Source organism: Lagopus muta, chromosome 2 (genome assembly GCF_023343835.1).
Source record: "Lagopus muta isolate bLagMut1 chromosome 2, bLagMut1 primary, whole genome shotgun sequence".
Taxonomy (NCBI): Eukaryota; Metazoa; Chordata; class Aves; order Galliformes; family Phasianidae; genus Lagopus; species Lagopus muta.
In genome coordinates this window covers 89919859-89939229 of record NC_064434.1, presented here as the reverse complement: position 1 = coordinate 89939229, position 19371 = coordinate 89919859, and the positions used below count along the sequence as shown (strand labels likewise).

General features: G+C 36.2%; 1 protein-coding gene across 1 annotated transcript in view; it reads left to right on the top strand.

The window, feature by feature from the left end:
- USH2A (usherin) overlaps positions 1-19371 on the top strand; it is a 391434-nt gene that overhangs the window by 53443 nt on the left and 318620 nt on the right. The window contains exons 8-11 of the mRNA XM_048935557.1: positions 2109-2330; positions 3582-3675; positions 10170-10365; positions 11160-11290. Of these exons, the coding sequence (XP_048791514.1) occupies positions 2109-2330; positions 3582-3675; positions 10170-10365; positions 11160-11290 (643 nt within the window). The remainder of the gene's footprint in view (positions 1-2108; positions 2331-3581; positions 3676-10169; positions 10366-11159; positions 11291-19371) is intronic.

Sequence of the window (19371 nt, the reverse complement as noted above, 5' to 3'; positions counted from 1 at the left end):
AGCCAAGAAAGGTCATTACTTCAGAAACAAGTTGCAAATCTTTTTACTAGACTGTTAGCATTTGTAACTTTAAACATTTTAACTTGTTATGTATTGTAAGTTATATTTATATACATACATTTTTATACACACGTGCACTTATATATATACACAGATAAATCTTTGTCACTACAGGTATTCAAATTCACTGCTTCTTGCCTAATTTCAGATGGCAGACAGTATTTGGCTAATTAATTACTTGGCTGGAAAACAGTCAGAAGATACAGTACCAGGTGCTGTAGGCATTGTTTTTTTCCTTTTTTTCTGTTTCACTTCTAGTGCCTTCCTAAGGCTGTTCAAGTGACTACATCTTTGTTCTCCAGGAGTTCAGAATTCTGTAGAAAATATAGAAATCTTTGTTTAAAAGTTAAGGAATGTACTCTGTAAATACTCTGGTGAGGATTCTGTGTACTGAAAGAAGGCCTCATGTTGGAATAATGTTCTATGTCTGTTTTCCACCCCACCACATGCTTTTAAGTGCCAAGATGTGACTGAGCTGTTGGTGGAGGTTTTAGATGAGTGTTTGTACCTTTGTGGACAGAATTTCTTATGATGGCCTGGAGGACAAGTGACCTTGGCTTTGAGATCCTTACTGTAGCTCAGAACTTCATAGTTGGGTGATCATGATGATCATGAGCTAGTGCCTAATGGACTTTTTAAGTTTCCTTGAGGAAATGAAAGCTAAGGCTGTTTACTTCTTCCTACATCTTGTACCACCTCTGTAAGTCAGGAATCAGTCATTGTCCTTTATCCAATTATCAGAGGCTTTTGTGTGCTTGCTTATTCTGAATGTAGGCTCATTCATGTTTTAATTTATCTTGCTTTACTGTTTTTCTGAGAAGCTGTATGTAGAAACTCTAAGATCTTGATAATTTGTTTGTGTAGGTGATGCTGGCCTTACAGTTCTGCTGTTCCTTCTGGTACTTCCATACCAAGACTGTTGTTCATCAACTATTTGTACAAGCCTTAACATTTCCATTACAGCTCTCTGTGTCAAGGAAGAAAAGCGTAGCATTTAATTTTCTGTGGAGGGATTGAGAGGAAGTATTCCCCCGAAAGGGGCACACAAATATATTCCACTGAGATTTTTTTGTTAAGCATTGAGCTGGATAGGGACACAAATTCAGAAACTATTCATAAAGACAGAGTAAGGCTCCACAGACCCAGCCTAACTACAATTCTTACCCTTAAAAGGATCAGAGTTATTCTGAGGTGAAGAAAATCAGTTTTGAATATTGTATGTCAGTACCAAATGATATCTGTGGATGCCAATTTTTAATGTGTAGGTATGCAAAGAAGCAGACTTTCTTGGATGCAAGTTCTACTTGTTAAGCTCTGCCTAAACACACCAGTGTGAGATATAATTCATACCAAAATGTAAGCATGAGATCCGTGTTCTTGTTTCCTCAACATTTGCTTGACTTCTGAGGAATGTCTTTCCTTTTGGGCTTAATCATACGGTTTTATTCTGAACCTCCACTGTATTCCACTAAGCTCTCATCCACTGTCCTCACTGGAAGGTATAATGTATTATATTTATAACTCTGCTCACTCATAGTAATGAAATAATATATTCCAGTGACTCTAAAATTCAAAGCATAACTATCTGTAGTTTTTCTTAACGTGTTTAGCAGATAAATAACGTAGGCATGTTAATTGTATTAGTCATCAGGAGAAATTCTGTCATTCAAGCATAGTTCATATTTCTTAGAGACACTATTAAACTCTTAAAAAATTTAGTGCAGATGCCACTGTATCAGTGTTATACTTCATTCATGTTTTGAAGTTGTCTTTTAGATGATTCATTTTAATAGGGAACTTAGGGTCCAGAGAAGAGTGTGGCAGTCAGGGCAAAACAGACATTTAAAAGTATGTTTTCTTTATCTTCCTTGAATTTTGATAACTAGGAATTCTGTGGCATAAGAACTTTACTCAGAATCCATTTAAAGAGGAAAAAAAATAAGTACCATAATATGGAGATGTTCTCTGAGGGGAAAAAAGATAGAGGGATGGAATCTGTAATATATGTGTCATTTTGGTTTTCATTTGTCTTTTTTTCCTTTAAACAGCTTTACTCCGTATTCTCATGGTAATTTAACTTTTAGTGTTCTTACTCCGGAACCAAATCACCGACCTGGTTACAATGATTTTTACAATACTCCATCCCTCCAAGAATTTGTGAAAGCTACACGAGTGAGGATTCATATGCATGGCCAATATCATACTAATGAGTCTTGGGTAAATTTTAGGCATAGATACTATGGAATTAATGAAGTTACAGTCAGTGGAAGGTAGGTGTTACTGAAACTCTCCGTATCACTGCCTCCAACTGCTAAAGCTGTGCAAAATATGTAATTACTTGCCTAAAATTTCTTGAGGTTGTTCTCCTTTTACATTTATGAATAAGAAGGCAACTTGGTCTGAAAGAGTACATCAAGTTTGATATGATTAGTGTGCTGTTTTTTAAAGCATCTGCTCACGTGTTATTTTAAAATTAATACTTACTATAGAAATTTATCAAAAGCAATCCTTTCCTTGGAATTATCTGTGCCTCTAGGCGAAGGTTGACTGAAACCATGGCTTGTGCTTCACTTCAGTAGCTCTTCCAAGTTTCATTATAGACATGACAATTTCAACAGTTGTAATACACAGCTCATTCTTTGTTTTAGCTTCCACTGTCCATTAAAAGTGGACAGCTGTGAGTGTGTTACATTATCTGTGACTGACAACTTTATTGTATATGATGTGTTCTGTCTTGTGAAAGGACTAATTATGCCCTGTAAATAACATGCAAATTTGGCAATGAAATATTTCCATGAAATACCTGGTGCAGATTTTTGTTAATAAGTATTTTTGAAATTCTTTTGAAAGAAAGCACCCTATCAAAGTCCTTAAACTTTCCTACACTGCTAATGTTTTCATTATTGATTTGTTTTAATAATTCTTTCGCTAAAACAGTTACAATCTTCTTGATTGTTATAGTAAAATTATTTCATGAGTTATTTCAAAAGTGGTTTCTAAAGCAATACTATGCCTCCAGAAGATCTGCCATTCAGATAGTGACTGTTACTTTCTATGAAGTAGTACTTTATAAAGGTTTTATTTTAATAAAAATTGAACATTTTAACTGAGGTCAAGTGATCTACATTATTGTGCTAGGTATGGTTAAGATTCCATAAAGTATAGCCATATTGAAAGGGTTAACATTGGTGGAAAAATTAACCTTTTATAAATGCATATTATATATTGAAATACAGTTTTCATTACCTATTATGTAAGGTAAAAGTAGCTGTGATACATGATGGCTTTAATTTTCTTGGAAAGCAGTTTTTGACACTCACAAATGTGTTCAATGAAGTCATTTTTGTAAGTTACTGTAATTAAGAACATTCTCTTGAGTTTATTATGAACAAATAATAAATGAGCCAGACTTTTTCATAAAACTAAGTTATCTTCATGATCATGTTATATATCATATATATCAGAGGTGTTCCAGGTGTTCCATGTATTCAGTTATTCTTTGCTGCTATTTGTTCTTTCAGGTGTAATTGCCATGGCCATGCTGATAATTGTGACACAGCGATGGAACCATACAAGTGTCTGTGCATCAAGGAAAGCTATACAGAAGGAAATAATGTTAGTCTTTTCTTTGTGTCTACTTCACCTATGTACTGTCGAATCTAGTATTTTAGATCTAGAAATGTGAACATACTTATGTAAATTACTGTTTCCCAAATTTTCTTAGGAAAAGTTGCTATAGGAGGCTTTAAATTTGGGAAACACATGCATAAAAAAAGCCAAATAACGATTTTGGTTTTAATGCCTTTGTCCTGGTTTCAGCTGAGGCAGTGCTGATCACATACAGAAGTTTTGGTTGTTGCTAAGTGATGGGAGTTTTACTGGGAGTCTTATTCAATATTTTGACTCAAATCATGGATCCAGGCAGTTTTGTTTTAAAACATTGAAAATTGAGTTTTGAATTTGTGTATTTGTTTAAAGACAGCCTGGAAATGTTGATTGTCATCCATATATTTTGCAGTCATATATAATATTTGGCTATCCTTAAAATACTTCTTTCTACTGTGCTTATATCTAAATGCTGTCTTTTCAGTCAGCAGCTGGTAAGGTTAAATGTCCTGTTGGAACTAGAATTCTCAGGACATATTAAATAACAAACAAAAAACAAGTTGATACAGTCTAGACAACACGTTCTTACTCCTGCTTTGCTTTGCTCTTAATAACAGTATTTCTCCATAATAAGGGTTTTTGTGAAATACAGTGTGCAGCTGAAAGTTATCAAGTTGCAAAACTTTAAAAACTTTAATTTCTCAACTAACTTTACAGATCTTGGCCAGGGAGAACCAGAATAAGTATCTTCAGTATGAGACTTTTACAGAAAAAAATAAATGAAGAAGCTGAACATTTTTTCTTGTGAGATGAGAGACAAGCTCCATGAGGTTTTATTTTCTCCTCTTTCCAAGTTTGGCCTCTCAAAATCTGCAAATGATTTTTTTTATCCTCTCCTTTCTCCTTGTAGTTCCAAATTTCATGCCCATATTTATTTTTTCAAAGCACATTGTTTGCTTAAAGACAGAAATCTCCCATGGCGTGTCAAATATCATAACATGGTGCTGTAAATAACTAAAAGATCATTTTTAATGAATTATGCAGGTTTTTATTACCTGGTATTGCTTTGCTGTGCAATAGCTATCCAGATGTATATGCCAGATGAATTCAAGATGGCAATTTTAGCTGTATTAAGTGTAAATGTGACAAGGACATTACTCTACCATATGTTAAGAGCTTGTCAAGGGATCTTAAATTTCTGGTCCAAGATGCCCTAAAAAATAATCTTCTCAGTTCTGATGACTCACTTCTAGCAAAGTTTGAAAATTAAAGGACACTACTCACAGCGCCGTTTCTTCTCAAATATTTGCTGTGCTCCTTCCCTCCCCACACCAACCCTCCACATGAAGAAAAGTTTGCATTTGGAAAACTCCTTCAGTTTAGTACAAGTGCTTACTCGAGATTCAAAATAAAAATAAAAATAAATGGTCTGAGAAACACAGGTATATCTATGAAACAGTTTTATCAATTATCATTGATAGTCAAAAACTATAATGGATTTTGATTGTCCTCGACATGTCTGCCTTATAAAGATCAGAACTTACAAGTTGTTTGGAATTCATCTGAACTCTAAGAAGTTCAATGTAGTAAGATATTCACAAATACAAATTCTATTTTATTGCTAATTCTACTTTATCTTTAGTAGAAACTGACATCATAATAGAATTGTAGAAACACAAGGTTGGAAGGGGCCAACAAGATCATCTAGTCCAGCCATCCTTCCATCACCATTACTACCACAAGCTTCTAAACCACATTTTGTAGCTCCTCATCCAGATGTCCAGATGCCTCTTGAACACTGCCAGGGATGGCAACTCTACCATCTCCCTGGGCAGGCCAATCCAGTGCCTGCCCACTCCCTGAGAGAAAAACATTTTCCTTATGTCTAATCTGAATCTCCTCTGGTGCAATTTATGGCTGTTTCCTCAAGTCCTGTTTGTTTCCTAGAAGAAGAGGCCAAACCCCTCCTGATCACAGCTTCCATTTGGGAAGTTGTAGAGTGGAATGAGGTTTCCCCTGAGCTGCCTCTTTTCCAGATTAAACAATCCCAGCTTCCTCAGTTGCTTCCTCTATGGCTTGCCTTACAGCACTCAGGATCAGCCTGGTCTTGTACATTTAAGATTTCCATCTTGGAGAGCATCCAGGCTTCCTGGCTCCCTTTACCCTTCAGGTGCAACTCCTAAGGGACCCCAGCAGCAAGCATCAGAGTCCACTCTCTGGAAGTTGAAGATAGCAGTTTTGCTGATCACCTTTCTGGCATCACCAAGAATAGAGAAATCTACAGTTTCCTGGTCACTCTGACCAAGGCAATCCCCAGCCTTCACATCTTTCAGCAGTCCTTCTCTGTTAGTGAAGAGCAGGTCTAGCAGGGCATCACCCCTGGTAGGCTCTGGTATTTGATAGAGATGACGGAGCAAGTTACTGCATTCTTCTAACTTAGTTCTTACAAGCTACAGACATATATTTCTTAAAAAAAAAAAAAAAAAAAAAAAAAAAGCAGAGCTAAAGCAATTCTTTTTATTCTTCAACTAGATAAGGACTTCTGTTATGCTCATTCTTCTGCTGTAACAGCTACACAAAATTGCAATAGAGCCCCAGGTATTTCCTTGCCTTTCTTGTAGGCATTCTCTTTCCACACACCTACAGCCACCCCTTGTTGTATGTGTTTTTCAGGTCTCAAGAGCTCCTCATCTATTTTGCATTTAATCTAGCGAGAGAAACTTTTCTTTATGTGCTTTTTCTGGATTGTGTATCATGTTTTTGCTTTTGTTAAGTTAGATATCAAAATCTTCTAAGAAAACTAAATGTTACATAATGTACTTTAACATTATTAATAAAAACCAAGCAATTGTTCTAGCTGGCATTCCTCTTGAGAGGTCAGCTGCTCTGTTTCACAAACTGGTGTCACCAGTCTGAGGAGAATCTTCTTAAGGGCAAAGCATTCAGCTTCATTTAGTTTGTTTTGTAAATGCCTTGTGACTATTTTGGGAATTAGCTTGGCCTCATAGGAATCGAAACTGAAGCACAGCGTCTTCATCTCTGTAACATTTATACACAATTTATAGGCAGGAATATACAAACAAAAATTTTGTGCTGTTACATGAAAACGCAACCCATGGAAAGAGCAAGGCAATTGAAAAATGTCAGCCTTTCTTTACAACCTGAGACCCTTCTTTAAATTGATGTAGAACTTCACACAGAAAGGTAATGGCAAATTGTATGGAAGTAGTTATGGAAATGACAATAATAGAAAATAGAATTTTAAAGAAATAAAACAACTCTGAATGTTTGAGAGGATATGAATGGAGGTGAGGGTGTGACTGGATGCAGTAAAAGCTTCAGGTCTTCAGAGTTTTTAATATTAATGATATTAAACATCTACTGTCTGAAAACCAGATATGACATGTTGGTTTATCAAAAATGAGATAACTAAGCCCTTTTAAGTTGTTACAATATGTTATTGTGTAAGAAGCAATCTAAATCTTAGTTAAAAGTCAGTATGTTTAATCATATCAGGTGTTGGAATTAATGATTCACGTTACCTGAGCAGCTGTAAATATGAAGTATAATAACTAGTCGCACAGTGACCACTTGCAGAAGCAAGCAAGTAAAACATATCCTTTTTGGTAAGCTATATGTCATAATTTGTTTATAGAGATAGGCCTGATAGGCAACTAGTTTTATTAAAGTAAAATAAATAAAACAAGCTGATGATTGACTAGTGTTTTAGAAACGAAGCAGAAAGACTTAGTCTTAGATGCCTGAAAACTTTGAATAACTTTTGACGTGTCAGTGCAAGTTATGGGTTTGTCCATGAATCCATCCTTGGAAAACTGTTGTAATTTCACAGTTCAAAGACCCAGGCTTCTAAAACAAATTGTGTATGAGTGTCACTGAGATAGTGAAAGAACTTGTTTCTGTCTCAGATACCTTGTGATTTGTTGCACCTGTGCTGATATGTTGAAGGAACTGTGAAGTAGTTGTTACTCCATATATATTTTCATTTGAGGTTTTTAAGTTTTACTTATTAAGAGATACGAGGTCATAGGCAGATAGTAACTAGCATTATGACTGTCATTGCTGTCACTTCTGTGTTTCAGAAGCTGGAAAGGGCTGTTCCAGTCTGAACATATTTTCCAGGGGCTTGTCTACTGTGGGGATTATGTATTTCATTTAATATGAAAGAAAACTGAGAAACAACTGGGCTGGTGCTCCAGTGTTGTTGAGAGTAGCTGTAAATCATTCTGTTGTGTATGTTTATTGAATTTATAGGGGGTTTTTACCATTTTCTTTATGAATGCTGAAGTGATTAGCCATCATCTTTTTCCTGTTACTACTTAAAAAGTCCAGTGTAACAGCTTCTTAAAAGATAAATTAACCCTAGACTATCTAGTAAGAGTGGCTATATCACTCTGAAAATGAAATTTGCAATTGAATATCCTGAGCAAGTCAGAGCTTTAGTAAACCAGAATGCATGCGAAACTCATCAGATGTGAAGCATGTCTTCTCCCTCTCTTTATAATTTTTTAATTTATTATTTAATGAAGTCCTAAAGAGTTGGAGTCTAGAAGAGAGTTACATGGAATTGATGCTTGATTTCAAAATAACTTTGAATTTAACTCTGGAAGATTTAAGTGTGAATTAACTTGGTGAGCATCCTGATTGTTAGAATTACTGTGTCTGTATGTGTTTTGATTTTGTAGACTTTGGTGTGGCTTCATTCAACTTCATCATAATACCTATAGGTGAAAGAGGAGTTGAGTAGAAATATATCTTATGCTGCTTGACAATGTCTATACGAGTGTCTGAGATCTCAGTTGTGTCACATTTTTGGAATCTGGCATTCTAAACGATACCACTTATGTTCTTTGTCAGTCAAGTTCTTTGCTGGTCACTTTACCACTGCAAAACAGCTGTTGTAATCTGATAAAAGGTACTATTTGGCATCTGGGACCTCTCTGGCTGACAAGAATCACTGATATATTTTAGATGCTCTTTAAAGAACTGTACTTAAAAGGATGCAAAATATTTTTAGAAATTAAGGTACACATAGTCTTGTGACATAACACTGTAAGATTTCATTTCCTTTCTGTCTTTCTTAATCACTTGGAGGAATTCTAGCTTTTTTTCCTAATCAGACCTGGATTTTTGAGTTTAGAAGCAGTTTGATCTTCTTTGGGGAGTTCGCAAGAGTAAGGTGTATAGTTCAAAGTGCTGGCTAACAGGCAGTCTTTACAAGTAGACAAATGCTGTAGTGAGAGTGCTGTGGGTAAGCTAAGAGGAAATTTAGACAGCTGTCTTCAGAACAGTATTAAGATACAGTGAAATAGATAATGCCTAAAAAACTTCTGTACTCTTATTTGGTGAAAGAAGTAAAGTGGAGTGTAAGAAGGAAAACAATATGTGATTAACTACCATACTGTACTGAAATCTTATAGGACAGCTTAAACATATATAGTTAGGTTATGCATGCAATGGATTTTTTCAGTAATGCAGTCTTCCAAAAGAGAGAAAGTGGCATTCTAGACCTAGATTAATAGAATCATTAAGGTTGGGAAAGATCTCTAAGATCATCTAGCCCAACTGTCCACCTACTACCACTATTACCCACTAAACCATATCCCTCAGTATTACACCAACCCTTTCCTTAAATACCTTTCGGGGGGTGGTGGCTCCACAGTCTTCCTGGGCAGCCTATTTCAATGACTAATGAAACTTTGAACTACTTATGAGAAGTTCTTCCTAATATCCAGCCTGGCACAACTTGAGATTGTTCCCACTTGTCCTATTACTGTTACCTGGAGAAGAGGTTGCCCCCCTTCAGCACAATCTTCTTTCAGGGAGATGTAAAGAGTAGTGAGGTCACCCCTGAGCCATGATGACAGTTCCTTCATCCACTCCCCATAAGACCTGTACTCCAGATCTTTCACAGATTTGTTGCCTTTATCTGGACACATTGAGATATTTGTTACTGTTTTTTGTTAAACTTTCTTGGAAGCCTCATAAGATAAATGCACATTAAGAAGTGCTGGCGTTTCAGGTACTCTATACACTGTGATCCGCCACACATTCGACAATATGAAGACCAGTGTTTCACAAGATCAAATGGTAATTTTTACTGTACTTTATAAAGGTGCAGACACTGTTTATAATGCATCCAAATAGATGCATCTGGTGAATTTAATCATCTGTACCTCAAACATAGTAAGGCAGCATTTTGTGTTATTAGAGAGCTAATCTAATTTGAATTTCAGGATGTTAGGCTATGTTGAGTATCTGATTGATGATTATTTTTTCTTCTGTTTTTCTTCCTTGATTTTAATTTGTTGTTAAAGTAATTTAAGAAGAGAAAGGAGATGAATTTTATTTTCCTACATAGTTTCTCTCTTCTTGTCTTTCATATTTTTAATGTGTAAACAGAGGAAAAACAAATAGAGCAAAATATATATAATACGACAGTTCTTCTGACTATACAGTAATCTTTTTATTTTATTTTATTTCAGTGTGATCATTGTTTGCCGATGTACAATGACAAGCCTTTTCGTCCAGGTGACCAAGTTCATGCCTATAATTGCAAACCTTGTCAGTGTTACAGCCATGCAGTAAGCTGCCATTATGACTTAGCAATGGATCCTTTTCCTCAGGAATACTACAGAGGCAGCGGTGGAGTCTGCGATAACTGTCAACACAACACAACTGGTAAGTCAATAGACTGAGAATTGACTCTTTGTTCTGTGGTCACTTTTTGTTAGCCTTGTATCAGCTGGTAATGGTGGATAAATTAAAAGTAAATTGTTTACATCTCTATTTAAGTAAATCACTAGCTACAGTAATATAAACTGTGGGAAAATACTTCCGAGACTTGACTGAATCTTGTAGAAAACCTATGCAAATGATATTCCAATTACTAGAATGTTTTGTTTCAAAGCCTTTTCCATACATGTTCTAGAGCATTTAAATCCAGAATATCAAGGCTATTTAATCAACCAGTTTAACAGATGACTTATTATATATTGTCAACTTTTTGCTGTAATTCAAATTTTGCTGTAATTTTCTGTCAGCTTCTTGTTTATTTTTTGTGCTTATTTTGTATTCCATCTATGTAGTATATTTTAGAATGCTTATTTTTAAATATTGTCTTTTTTTTCTTTGTCTAGCAAAGGGAAAAAAGAAAACTTTCAGCTTTAGAAAAATAGTTTCAGGTTTATCAATATTAAAAAAAAAATGTATAGGTATTTGCATGGCACAGCTTTTATATAAGTGTGGTATTATATAACAGATGGAAGTTTAATGGAGTAAAACATAGTTTGTAACAGGTTCATTGTTTCATATGCTCTGGATCACTAAATTGGCAGGTAGAGATGAAAGGTGCATTAAAATGGACGTCCTGAAAATTATAGAATTCTCTCAAAGGAATAGAGTCTTTAATTTTGAATTATACAGCTAATTTTAATGAATTGGAAGCCATAATGCATAACCTTTCCTTCATGCAGGAAGAAACTGTGAGCTGTGCAAGGATTTCCATTACAGACAAGCAGGTGCAGATCTTTCAGCCATTGATGTTTGCAAACCGTGTGACTGTTACGCAACAGGCACGAAAAATAAAAGCCTCCTCTGTGACAATGTAAGTAGCTTAAATACGGAATAATGACAAAGTATTTTAAATTAGCAAAGTAGATAATAACAAGATTTTACAAAGTGTATTTTGATGGTAACTAGTTTATAAAAAATGTTCAGCCTCTTCAAAATAAAAGTTGACTCAAACAAGAGGATGAAAGCCAAGAAAACCCATAAAGCAATTTGAGGCATACAGCTGTAGAGTTCTTCATCTGGATCAGAAACATATTAAGAAAGCTTGACTGAAAAAATGGACTGGGAGATACAGTGGGAAAAATGGGGGAGACTATTGCTCCATAAAGCATCAGATAGCTGCATTAGCTGCAGTGCAGGGAGAAATGATTAAAAGGCATTAAAGAGTAGATTAATAAGGCTGGGGACTAAAGGCTGAAATGAATTACGTGAAGTAGGAAGGCATCATTTAAGGAAGTATTTCCAAATTTGACCTGTGGAAGATGGAATCAAAGGAATAAGGACCTTACTCGTGAGAATTGTCACACCACAATGCTGATTTTCAAGGAAATATGCCAAAATTGGGACAGAATACACTCTTACTGCATAATTTACTATTTTCTGCAGTTCATCAAGGTTTTTTTCTGCAAAGTGGTAGTTATATCACTAAGTTCCTAGGTACAGAATTTCAAAATTGATCCACAGAATCACAAAATAAGCTGTTTCTAATAGAAATCAAATGTAGTTAGTATTATTCTGCTGTTGATAGGAAGTTCATGCTATGGTGTGTAGCGTTTCTCACTTGCATAAGATCTCAGTTCTCATACATCTATATACTATGTTAATTTGCAGATTAGTGTGTAAAGTCATTTGTATGTTAAAGTTCAGACTAACATAGTAACACCTTGAACTGTGAAGTTGTAACGTTGATAGTTATGAGAAGGATTTTTAGAAGGGTGCTATTGCAGCACATCTATGAGCAGTGCATTAGGCTTTTTTTTTGCAGAGAGATCCTTGCTTGAGACTAGTGGGTACAAGAGAAAATTGCTACAGTGTGTTAAAATTTGCCCACTTCTGTGCTGCTTATTGGCATCTAATCAGTGCAGAAAAGATTCACGTTAGTTGCTTCCTCATTGTGAGCTTCTGGCACAAAATATTTCAAGCCATCAGAAAGTCCAAATGAATTATTTCAGGTGCCTAAGTTTTATGAGATCGAAAGAAGAATTGGCTGCCTTCTCCTTTTCTCCCTAACTATTCACACATGAGAAAATTCTGCCAGAATACTGCTGATGTGATCATTCTTGCTCTGTATAGAGAGCTGGAAATAAATTTCTTCTGGCCCTTACATCACAATTCTTGACTCATTTTCCTGCACTGTTTTTTACCCAGACTGCTCTACAAACGCTTACATATTCAGTCAGGCACAGCAATTTGTAGTCCTTTCATGATTCTGTTATAATACGCCATATATAATGGCATGAAAAAAAGAAAACCATTCTTTTCCAGGGCATTTGTTTCTGCGCAGAGCTGAAAGTAATGCTATTACTTTTACTTAGTTTTTGGAAATGCCATTCAGGATTCAGTGAATTTAGGCATCTTTCTTTACTCAACCTGTTCTGTGTTTTTGTTTGTTTTGTTTTCTAATTTAATCATAGTATGCTTGTAAATACATATCATATACTTACTGGTGCAAATAAGCTGTACTTTACTGCAGAGGACATTGGTCAGAATTGCACATGCCTAATTGCCTCATCTGGTGTGGCTGTATTGTCTCATTGCAAGAAAACGTACTTTAAAGCATTAAGATGAACAAAATTATAATTACTGCTTTCTCTGGAGGGTCAAATGACATTCTAGTGAGACCAAGTCTGCTATCGAACAGGCTTCAGATTTTCCTTTTCTATATCCTCTGTAAATATTGCTATTTTGAATTTCTTTGTACATCTCCCTCAATTTTGAATGCGTTTTATTTTAACATAGTAGATAATCTAGCTGGTCTTTATGTATACATACACATTTTAAACCAAGATAGACTTTTAGATATTTTTTTGGAGTTGAAAATTTCTTTGTTCCAAAATTAGAATGAGCATTCCTCTGTTCTCATTTTTCCACCTACGTATTTTTCAACCAATTTAGTGTGATTGAAAATAAATAAATAAACTGAAATGTATGTTATATGAGAATATCAGGTAAAGCAGCTATTAAGGGCATTTCAGTCAATAGATAGGCTGAATGGAAAAGGATGCAATTGTAAAATACTACAAGGGTCAGTGAACAGCTTGTGTTCATACTGGCTAATGGAGACAACAAGGAATCAAGTTATAAAACACTGTATGTATGAATCTTGGATTTGCCTTTATGGAAGGGCTGTAATCTTAATAAGCTGAAGGAGAAGGAGCATTTTATGTCAAATAATTTCTGCATGGTTTTATGTGAAAATACTGCTTTTCTGCGATATTCTGCGATCTCGTGTCATTAGTGATAGGACCAGAGGGAATGGTTTCAAGCTACGGCAGGGGAGATTCAGGCTGGACGTTAGGAAGTATTACTTTTCAGAAAGGGTGGTCAGGCACTGGAGTGGACTGCCTAGGGAGGTGGTGGAGTCACCGAGCCTGGGGGTGTTCAAGGAAAGGCTGGATGTTGTGTTGAGGGACATGGTTTAGTGGGAGCTATTGGGAATAGGTGAACAGTTGGACTGGATGATCTTGAAGGTCTTTTCCAACCTTGGTGATTCTATGATTTTATAAAATGATTTGGCGGGACTTGGCCTGGAATGTTGTGGGCAGAGAAGAAACACATTTTACATTTTGAGCAATTGTAGTAGAAATCCACTAACTTTTGAAAGTCATCTTAAGTGACGACAAGATGAGAGAGTAAGGGAGTAAAAAGGAACTTCATTATTGCTGCTTATTCAATTTTCAGTTTTCAAAGCTGACATACTGAGAATACTCACAGGTATTTGGTGGTCAGGCTATTAACCTATCTGTGTGAGCCAGTACACCTAACGGTTTCCATTTCTTAAAATGAAGAAATTGAAAAGAAAATAAATTCTCAACCCTGTTGTTCCCCTCTTCCAACTTCCTAAGACTACAGACTGTTGTTGCTTGCTGACATCCTTGCCAGATTTGTGTTAAGTTACAAGGTAGTGGGAAGTATTTGATTAGAATTTATATCAAGAAGGCAGTATTTTGAGATCAATACCAATCAAATGCAAAATCAGTAATGGCAGGATGAACAAAGAGAACGCAGTGCTGGACTAAATGTACACATGTATCTCCCAGTGTATTAGGGCATTTCCAGCTGATGGAGGAAATATGCTTCTCTATTGGTCAAGGGTAAATAATTGAAATGAATGTGCTCATGTCTATGGGACCTGATATGATTGGACAAGAAGTTTTTGGACAAAAAGTAGTTGTTTTACACTAAAAAGCAATAGATTTAGATTACGTTTAAGAAATTATTAATTATGAGTGTGGTAAAGTTACTGTAACAGATGTCAAATGTAACAAGCTGTGGATACCTCATCCTTGGATATGTTCAAGGCCAGACTGGATGGGGCTTTAAGCAACCTCATCTAATGAAAGGTGATTGGAACTGGAGAATCTCTGAAATTCCTTCTAACTAAAGCCATACTGTAATTCCATCAAATCATGATTATACCAATTTCAAAAAGGGTGGTTGGTTTTTTTGGTCATGTGGCTTCCAAACAAGAAGTTTCACTTCAGTAAAATAAACTTATCAAGTGCCAAGTTTTGATTATTATTATTTTTAATTTAGTGAAGTCAATCACACCTCATCTTGTTTTCTCCAGAATTGGAAAGATTTTCTCCTTAAGTATCTGGTAGTGTTTCCTCTGGTACAGACAACAAATATAAGTTTTTTGAAATTGGCAAAATCCAAAGAGAGGAGATGGTTTTAGCTTTCAGAAGGATTTGGATTAACTATTTTTTTCAGTAAGTTCCATGTTATAATTTACAAATACATATGGACAACAAATCTTAAGTAGTCAGAAGATATTTCTAATTCTCTGATATGTACAAATCGAATATCTACTAAATGAGTGCTCTGGAAAAATTGTTTGTGCTGTAAGCAATAATTGAGACAACTATATGCAATATATCACCCATTGTCTGCTTACACATATCACTTTGGTCCTTATATCAGCTTAGTAACTGGATGCTGAGAGGATTCTTTAACAGGCTTTTTTTTTTTTTAATTTTATATTGTGATTCTAGATTTGATGAGTTAGATTAAAATATTGCCCAGTTAAGGATTTGTGTGACTATAGATTAAAGCAACATCAACTATTAGGTATATGTAAAAGTCAGAAATCTCAAGTGGTCTGCTTCCCGATTAAGGACAATAATGTTATAACTGTGATTTGTGCAGGAGGAAATTGCTTGCATACTTTTTATAACCATTTACATTCAAGGATGTGGGAGTAATGTGTATTTCATTCATAAATTATAAATGACACAAGGGATTATATGCTACCTCAGCATCAGTGATTTTTCTGTATCAAATAACAATTGTAATTATGAGGTCCCAAGACACACTGCCACTTGGTAGTAATGTTGTGCTGGACTCATTTTCATGGTGAACAATCTAGACAGATTATATTTTATAAGTGGTTTAGTTCCAAGATGGCTGTGTTAAGAGACAAGTTGTTTCCATCTTCTTACTCCTAGGGTCAGATACAGACCTGTCAGGCATAAGCAACAGGAGAACAGATTGCTTTTTGCTCTTATATAAGCAGTGTAATTAAAATCTATTTGTTTAAATGACTGATAGCATTTGAATTGGAGGAAGGGTTGTGGAGAGGGCAGAGTTCAATAATATCTCCAGTGCTCAACTAGTGAAATCTTGATTAATATAATCTTTAAATATTAATTGCTACAAGTATTACCAATGATACTATCATGTCTAGAGTCAGCTGGTTTTACAGGTATTACCAAAATAAATATAAATAAACAGAACGGTTTTGCTTTGTAAGTCAGTTTAATACTTATGTGGTTATAGAAATGGTTTGTTCTACATATTTTGATGTAGGTTTCTGTGCTATGTATATAATCTGTGTCACACTTATTTCTGTACTATTATAAACATCTGCAGTTTATACATTTTTATAAAAGTATCTATTGCCAAGCATTTCACAATGCTGCTTGATTGTTCCAGTGCTGCTGTCCTTACAGAGAAATTGAAGACTTGTTTCTTTATTTTTTCCTCTAAAATTCCACTTAGCTATTTGAAACACGTGCAGTAGGATAGAAGTCGGTGTAATATTGGATGCATTAAAGTGGCAGGTTTTCTCTACCTGATATTCATATCCAATTATAATGCCATACTGTACAGGACGAAGTTGGATTGAAATTATAAAATTGTATTAGTTACTTTGTATTTTGAAAACTGAACTTAAGCAGCTATCTCAAATTATTCTTTATGTATTCAGGTTTTTTTTTGTCTTGGCTGTAGGTTCTCTTTCTGTTTATTTTTTTTTCTGAAGACTCAGAAATTAAGGAAAATGCCAATGGACTTTTTTCCTCATACTTTAATCTGGTACATAGAAACCTATCTTCAGATCTATTAAGAAACAATTTGATAAGCCTTTTTCTGCTAATGAAAACGTTAATTTCCTGTACTTAGCCACCAGGAAAACCTTTCACTCTTTCTAAAAGCAGAAAACTGGTTGCTAACTTTACTGATTACAGGTGGAAAACTGCTTTTCCGTGTGTGGCAGGGAGGAAACCTCTATTGGGAGTTTTCTGAAGGGCATTATTATCTTGTTCCTGGTGAGAATTTGCATTGCGTTCCTTGATTAGCCAGCTATTCCTCCTTCATGCTGAAGAATTACATTTACTCTTGGTATTGGTAGTTTTTTTGGTTGTTTTTTTTTATGCTCTTAGTACTCTGTGATCTGCATGTTTCACTTGTTGCGTCAAGAAAAAGCCTCTGTCTGGTTACTTTTAGACTTTGGTTTATGCGGCTATAAGCACAGAAATGAGACTTTGATTTAGCACATTATGGTCTCTGCTGTTTATCAGTAATATGAGTAAACAATTTATGGTTTTGGGACTACCTGGGACAGGAATTTCATCTGAGTTGTCACATTTGATCTTCACCTGTGGAGTTTATCTAACTCCTTTCTAAATACATTTCAAACTGTGTATCTTTCAATGCACTGACTGCTTATAGAACATAATCTTCTTTTCCATTCTTTATGAGTGACTTTGTGTTAATTCTGCAGGCGTTCTCTCTATTGAAAACTTTATAGACATCTATTCCCTTCATCTTAGTCACCTCTTTCTGAACCTAGAAGTCTGTTTGAGTCACCCTGCATTCATATCTTTGTTTTACTCACTCTGCTATCTAATGCTTTCATTTTACACACATTATTAAAAATGTAATACACAAATGGATTCTAGTGACAAAATAACATTTTTGGTGTAATTCTGTTGTTTTACACATAATTCCAGTATACCTTTTTTAATTGCCTCAGAGATTTGATACATTTTTAAGGAATGTAATAATAGCTGCTTTCTTGAGTGATAACAGCTAATTTTGGAATTATCATTGCTTACATCTAGTCAGCATTGTTTTACCTCAGGTGTTATGTTTACACTACTTGATGTAGAAGTTAACCTGACTTTTTGATCATCCATTTGATTAAGTATATGCAATATTTCCAGATGTTGCCGCCGTAAAGAAATATGGTAGAATCATGAAGCATGATTAATCTTTGCTAAAAACGGACAATTTTTTTTCTAATATATCACGCTTAACCAATTTGGTGGCCTTCTCTGACGGAATGATGGCATGGGTGGACAAAGGGAAGGCAACTGATGTCATTTACCTAGACTTGAGCAAGGCCTTTGACATGGTCCCCTACCACATCTTTATCTCCAAATTGGAGGATGTGGATTTGATGGGTGGACCACTCGATGGATGAGAAATTGGTTGAAAGACTGCAGACAGAGGTGGTGATTAATAGTTCTATGTCCAGGCAGAGGCTGGTAACAAGTGGCATCCCCCAGAGGTCTGTCTTGGGACTGCTGCTCTTTAACATCTTTATCAATGACTTCAACGACCGAGTTGAGTGCACCCTCAGCAAGTTTGCTGATGACACCAAGATGAGTGGTGCAGTTGACATGGTGGAAGGAAGGGATGCCATTCAGAGGGACCTCGACATAAATGAAAGGTGGGCCCAGGTGAACCTAATGAAGTTCAACAGCAAAGTACAAGGTTTTGCACTTGGGCTGGAGGAATTTCAGGCATCCATACAGACTGGAAGGAGCAGTCCTTGAGAGCCCTGCAGAGAAGGACCTGGGGGTCCTGATGGATGAAAAACTAAACGTGAGCCAGCAGTGTGCTCTTGCGGCTCAGAAAGCAAATGGTATCCTGGGCACCATCAGAAAAGGGATGGCCAGCAGGGACAGGGAGGTGATTGTCCCCCTCAACTCTGCTCTTGTGAGGCCCCATCTGGAATACTGTGTCCAGGTCTGGAGCCCCCAGTACAAGAAGGACGGAGTTATTGGAAAGGGTCCAGAGGAGAGCTGCAAAGATGATGAGGGGAGTGGAGCACCTCCCCTACAAGGACAGGCTGAGGGAGCTGGGCTTGTTCAGTCTGGAGAAAAGAAGGCTGCGGGGTGACCTCATTGCAGCCTTTCAGTACCTAAAGGGAGCCTATAAACTGGAGGGGAATCAACTCTTTTGAAAGGTAGACAACTACAGGACCAGGGGAAATGGTTTTAAGTTGAGGGAGGGAAGATTTAGGTTGGATGTCAGGGGGAAGTTCTTTGCACAGAGAGTGGTGAGGTGCTGGCACAGGCTGTCCGGAGAGGTTGTGGATGCCCTGTCCCTGGAGGTGTTCAAGGCAGGGTTGGGTGGGGCCCTGGGCAGCCTGGTCTAGAATTAAATGGGGAGGTTGGTGGCCCTGCCTGTGGCACGGAAGGTAGGAGGTTCATGATCCTTGAGGTCCCTTCCAACCCTGGCCATTCTGTGATTCTGATATCAAACCTGTGATTTTTGTCTACTAATTTGCTCTGTGCAGAAAAACATCTGAATCTGTAGATGTCATAAGCTTTCTCACAGCCATTTTAGTAGATTGATTTAACTGTTATTATTTTATTCCTCTTTTAC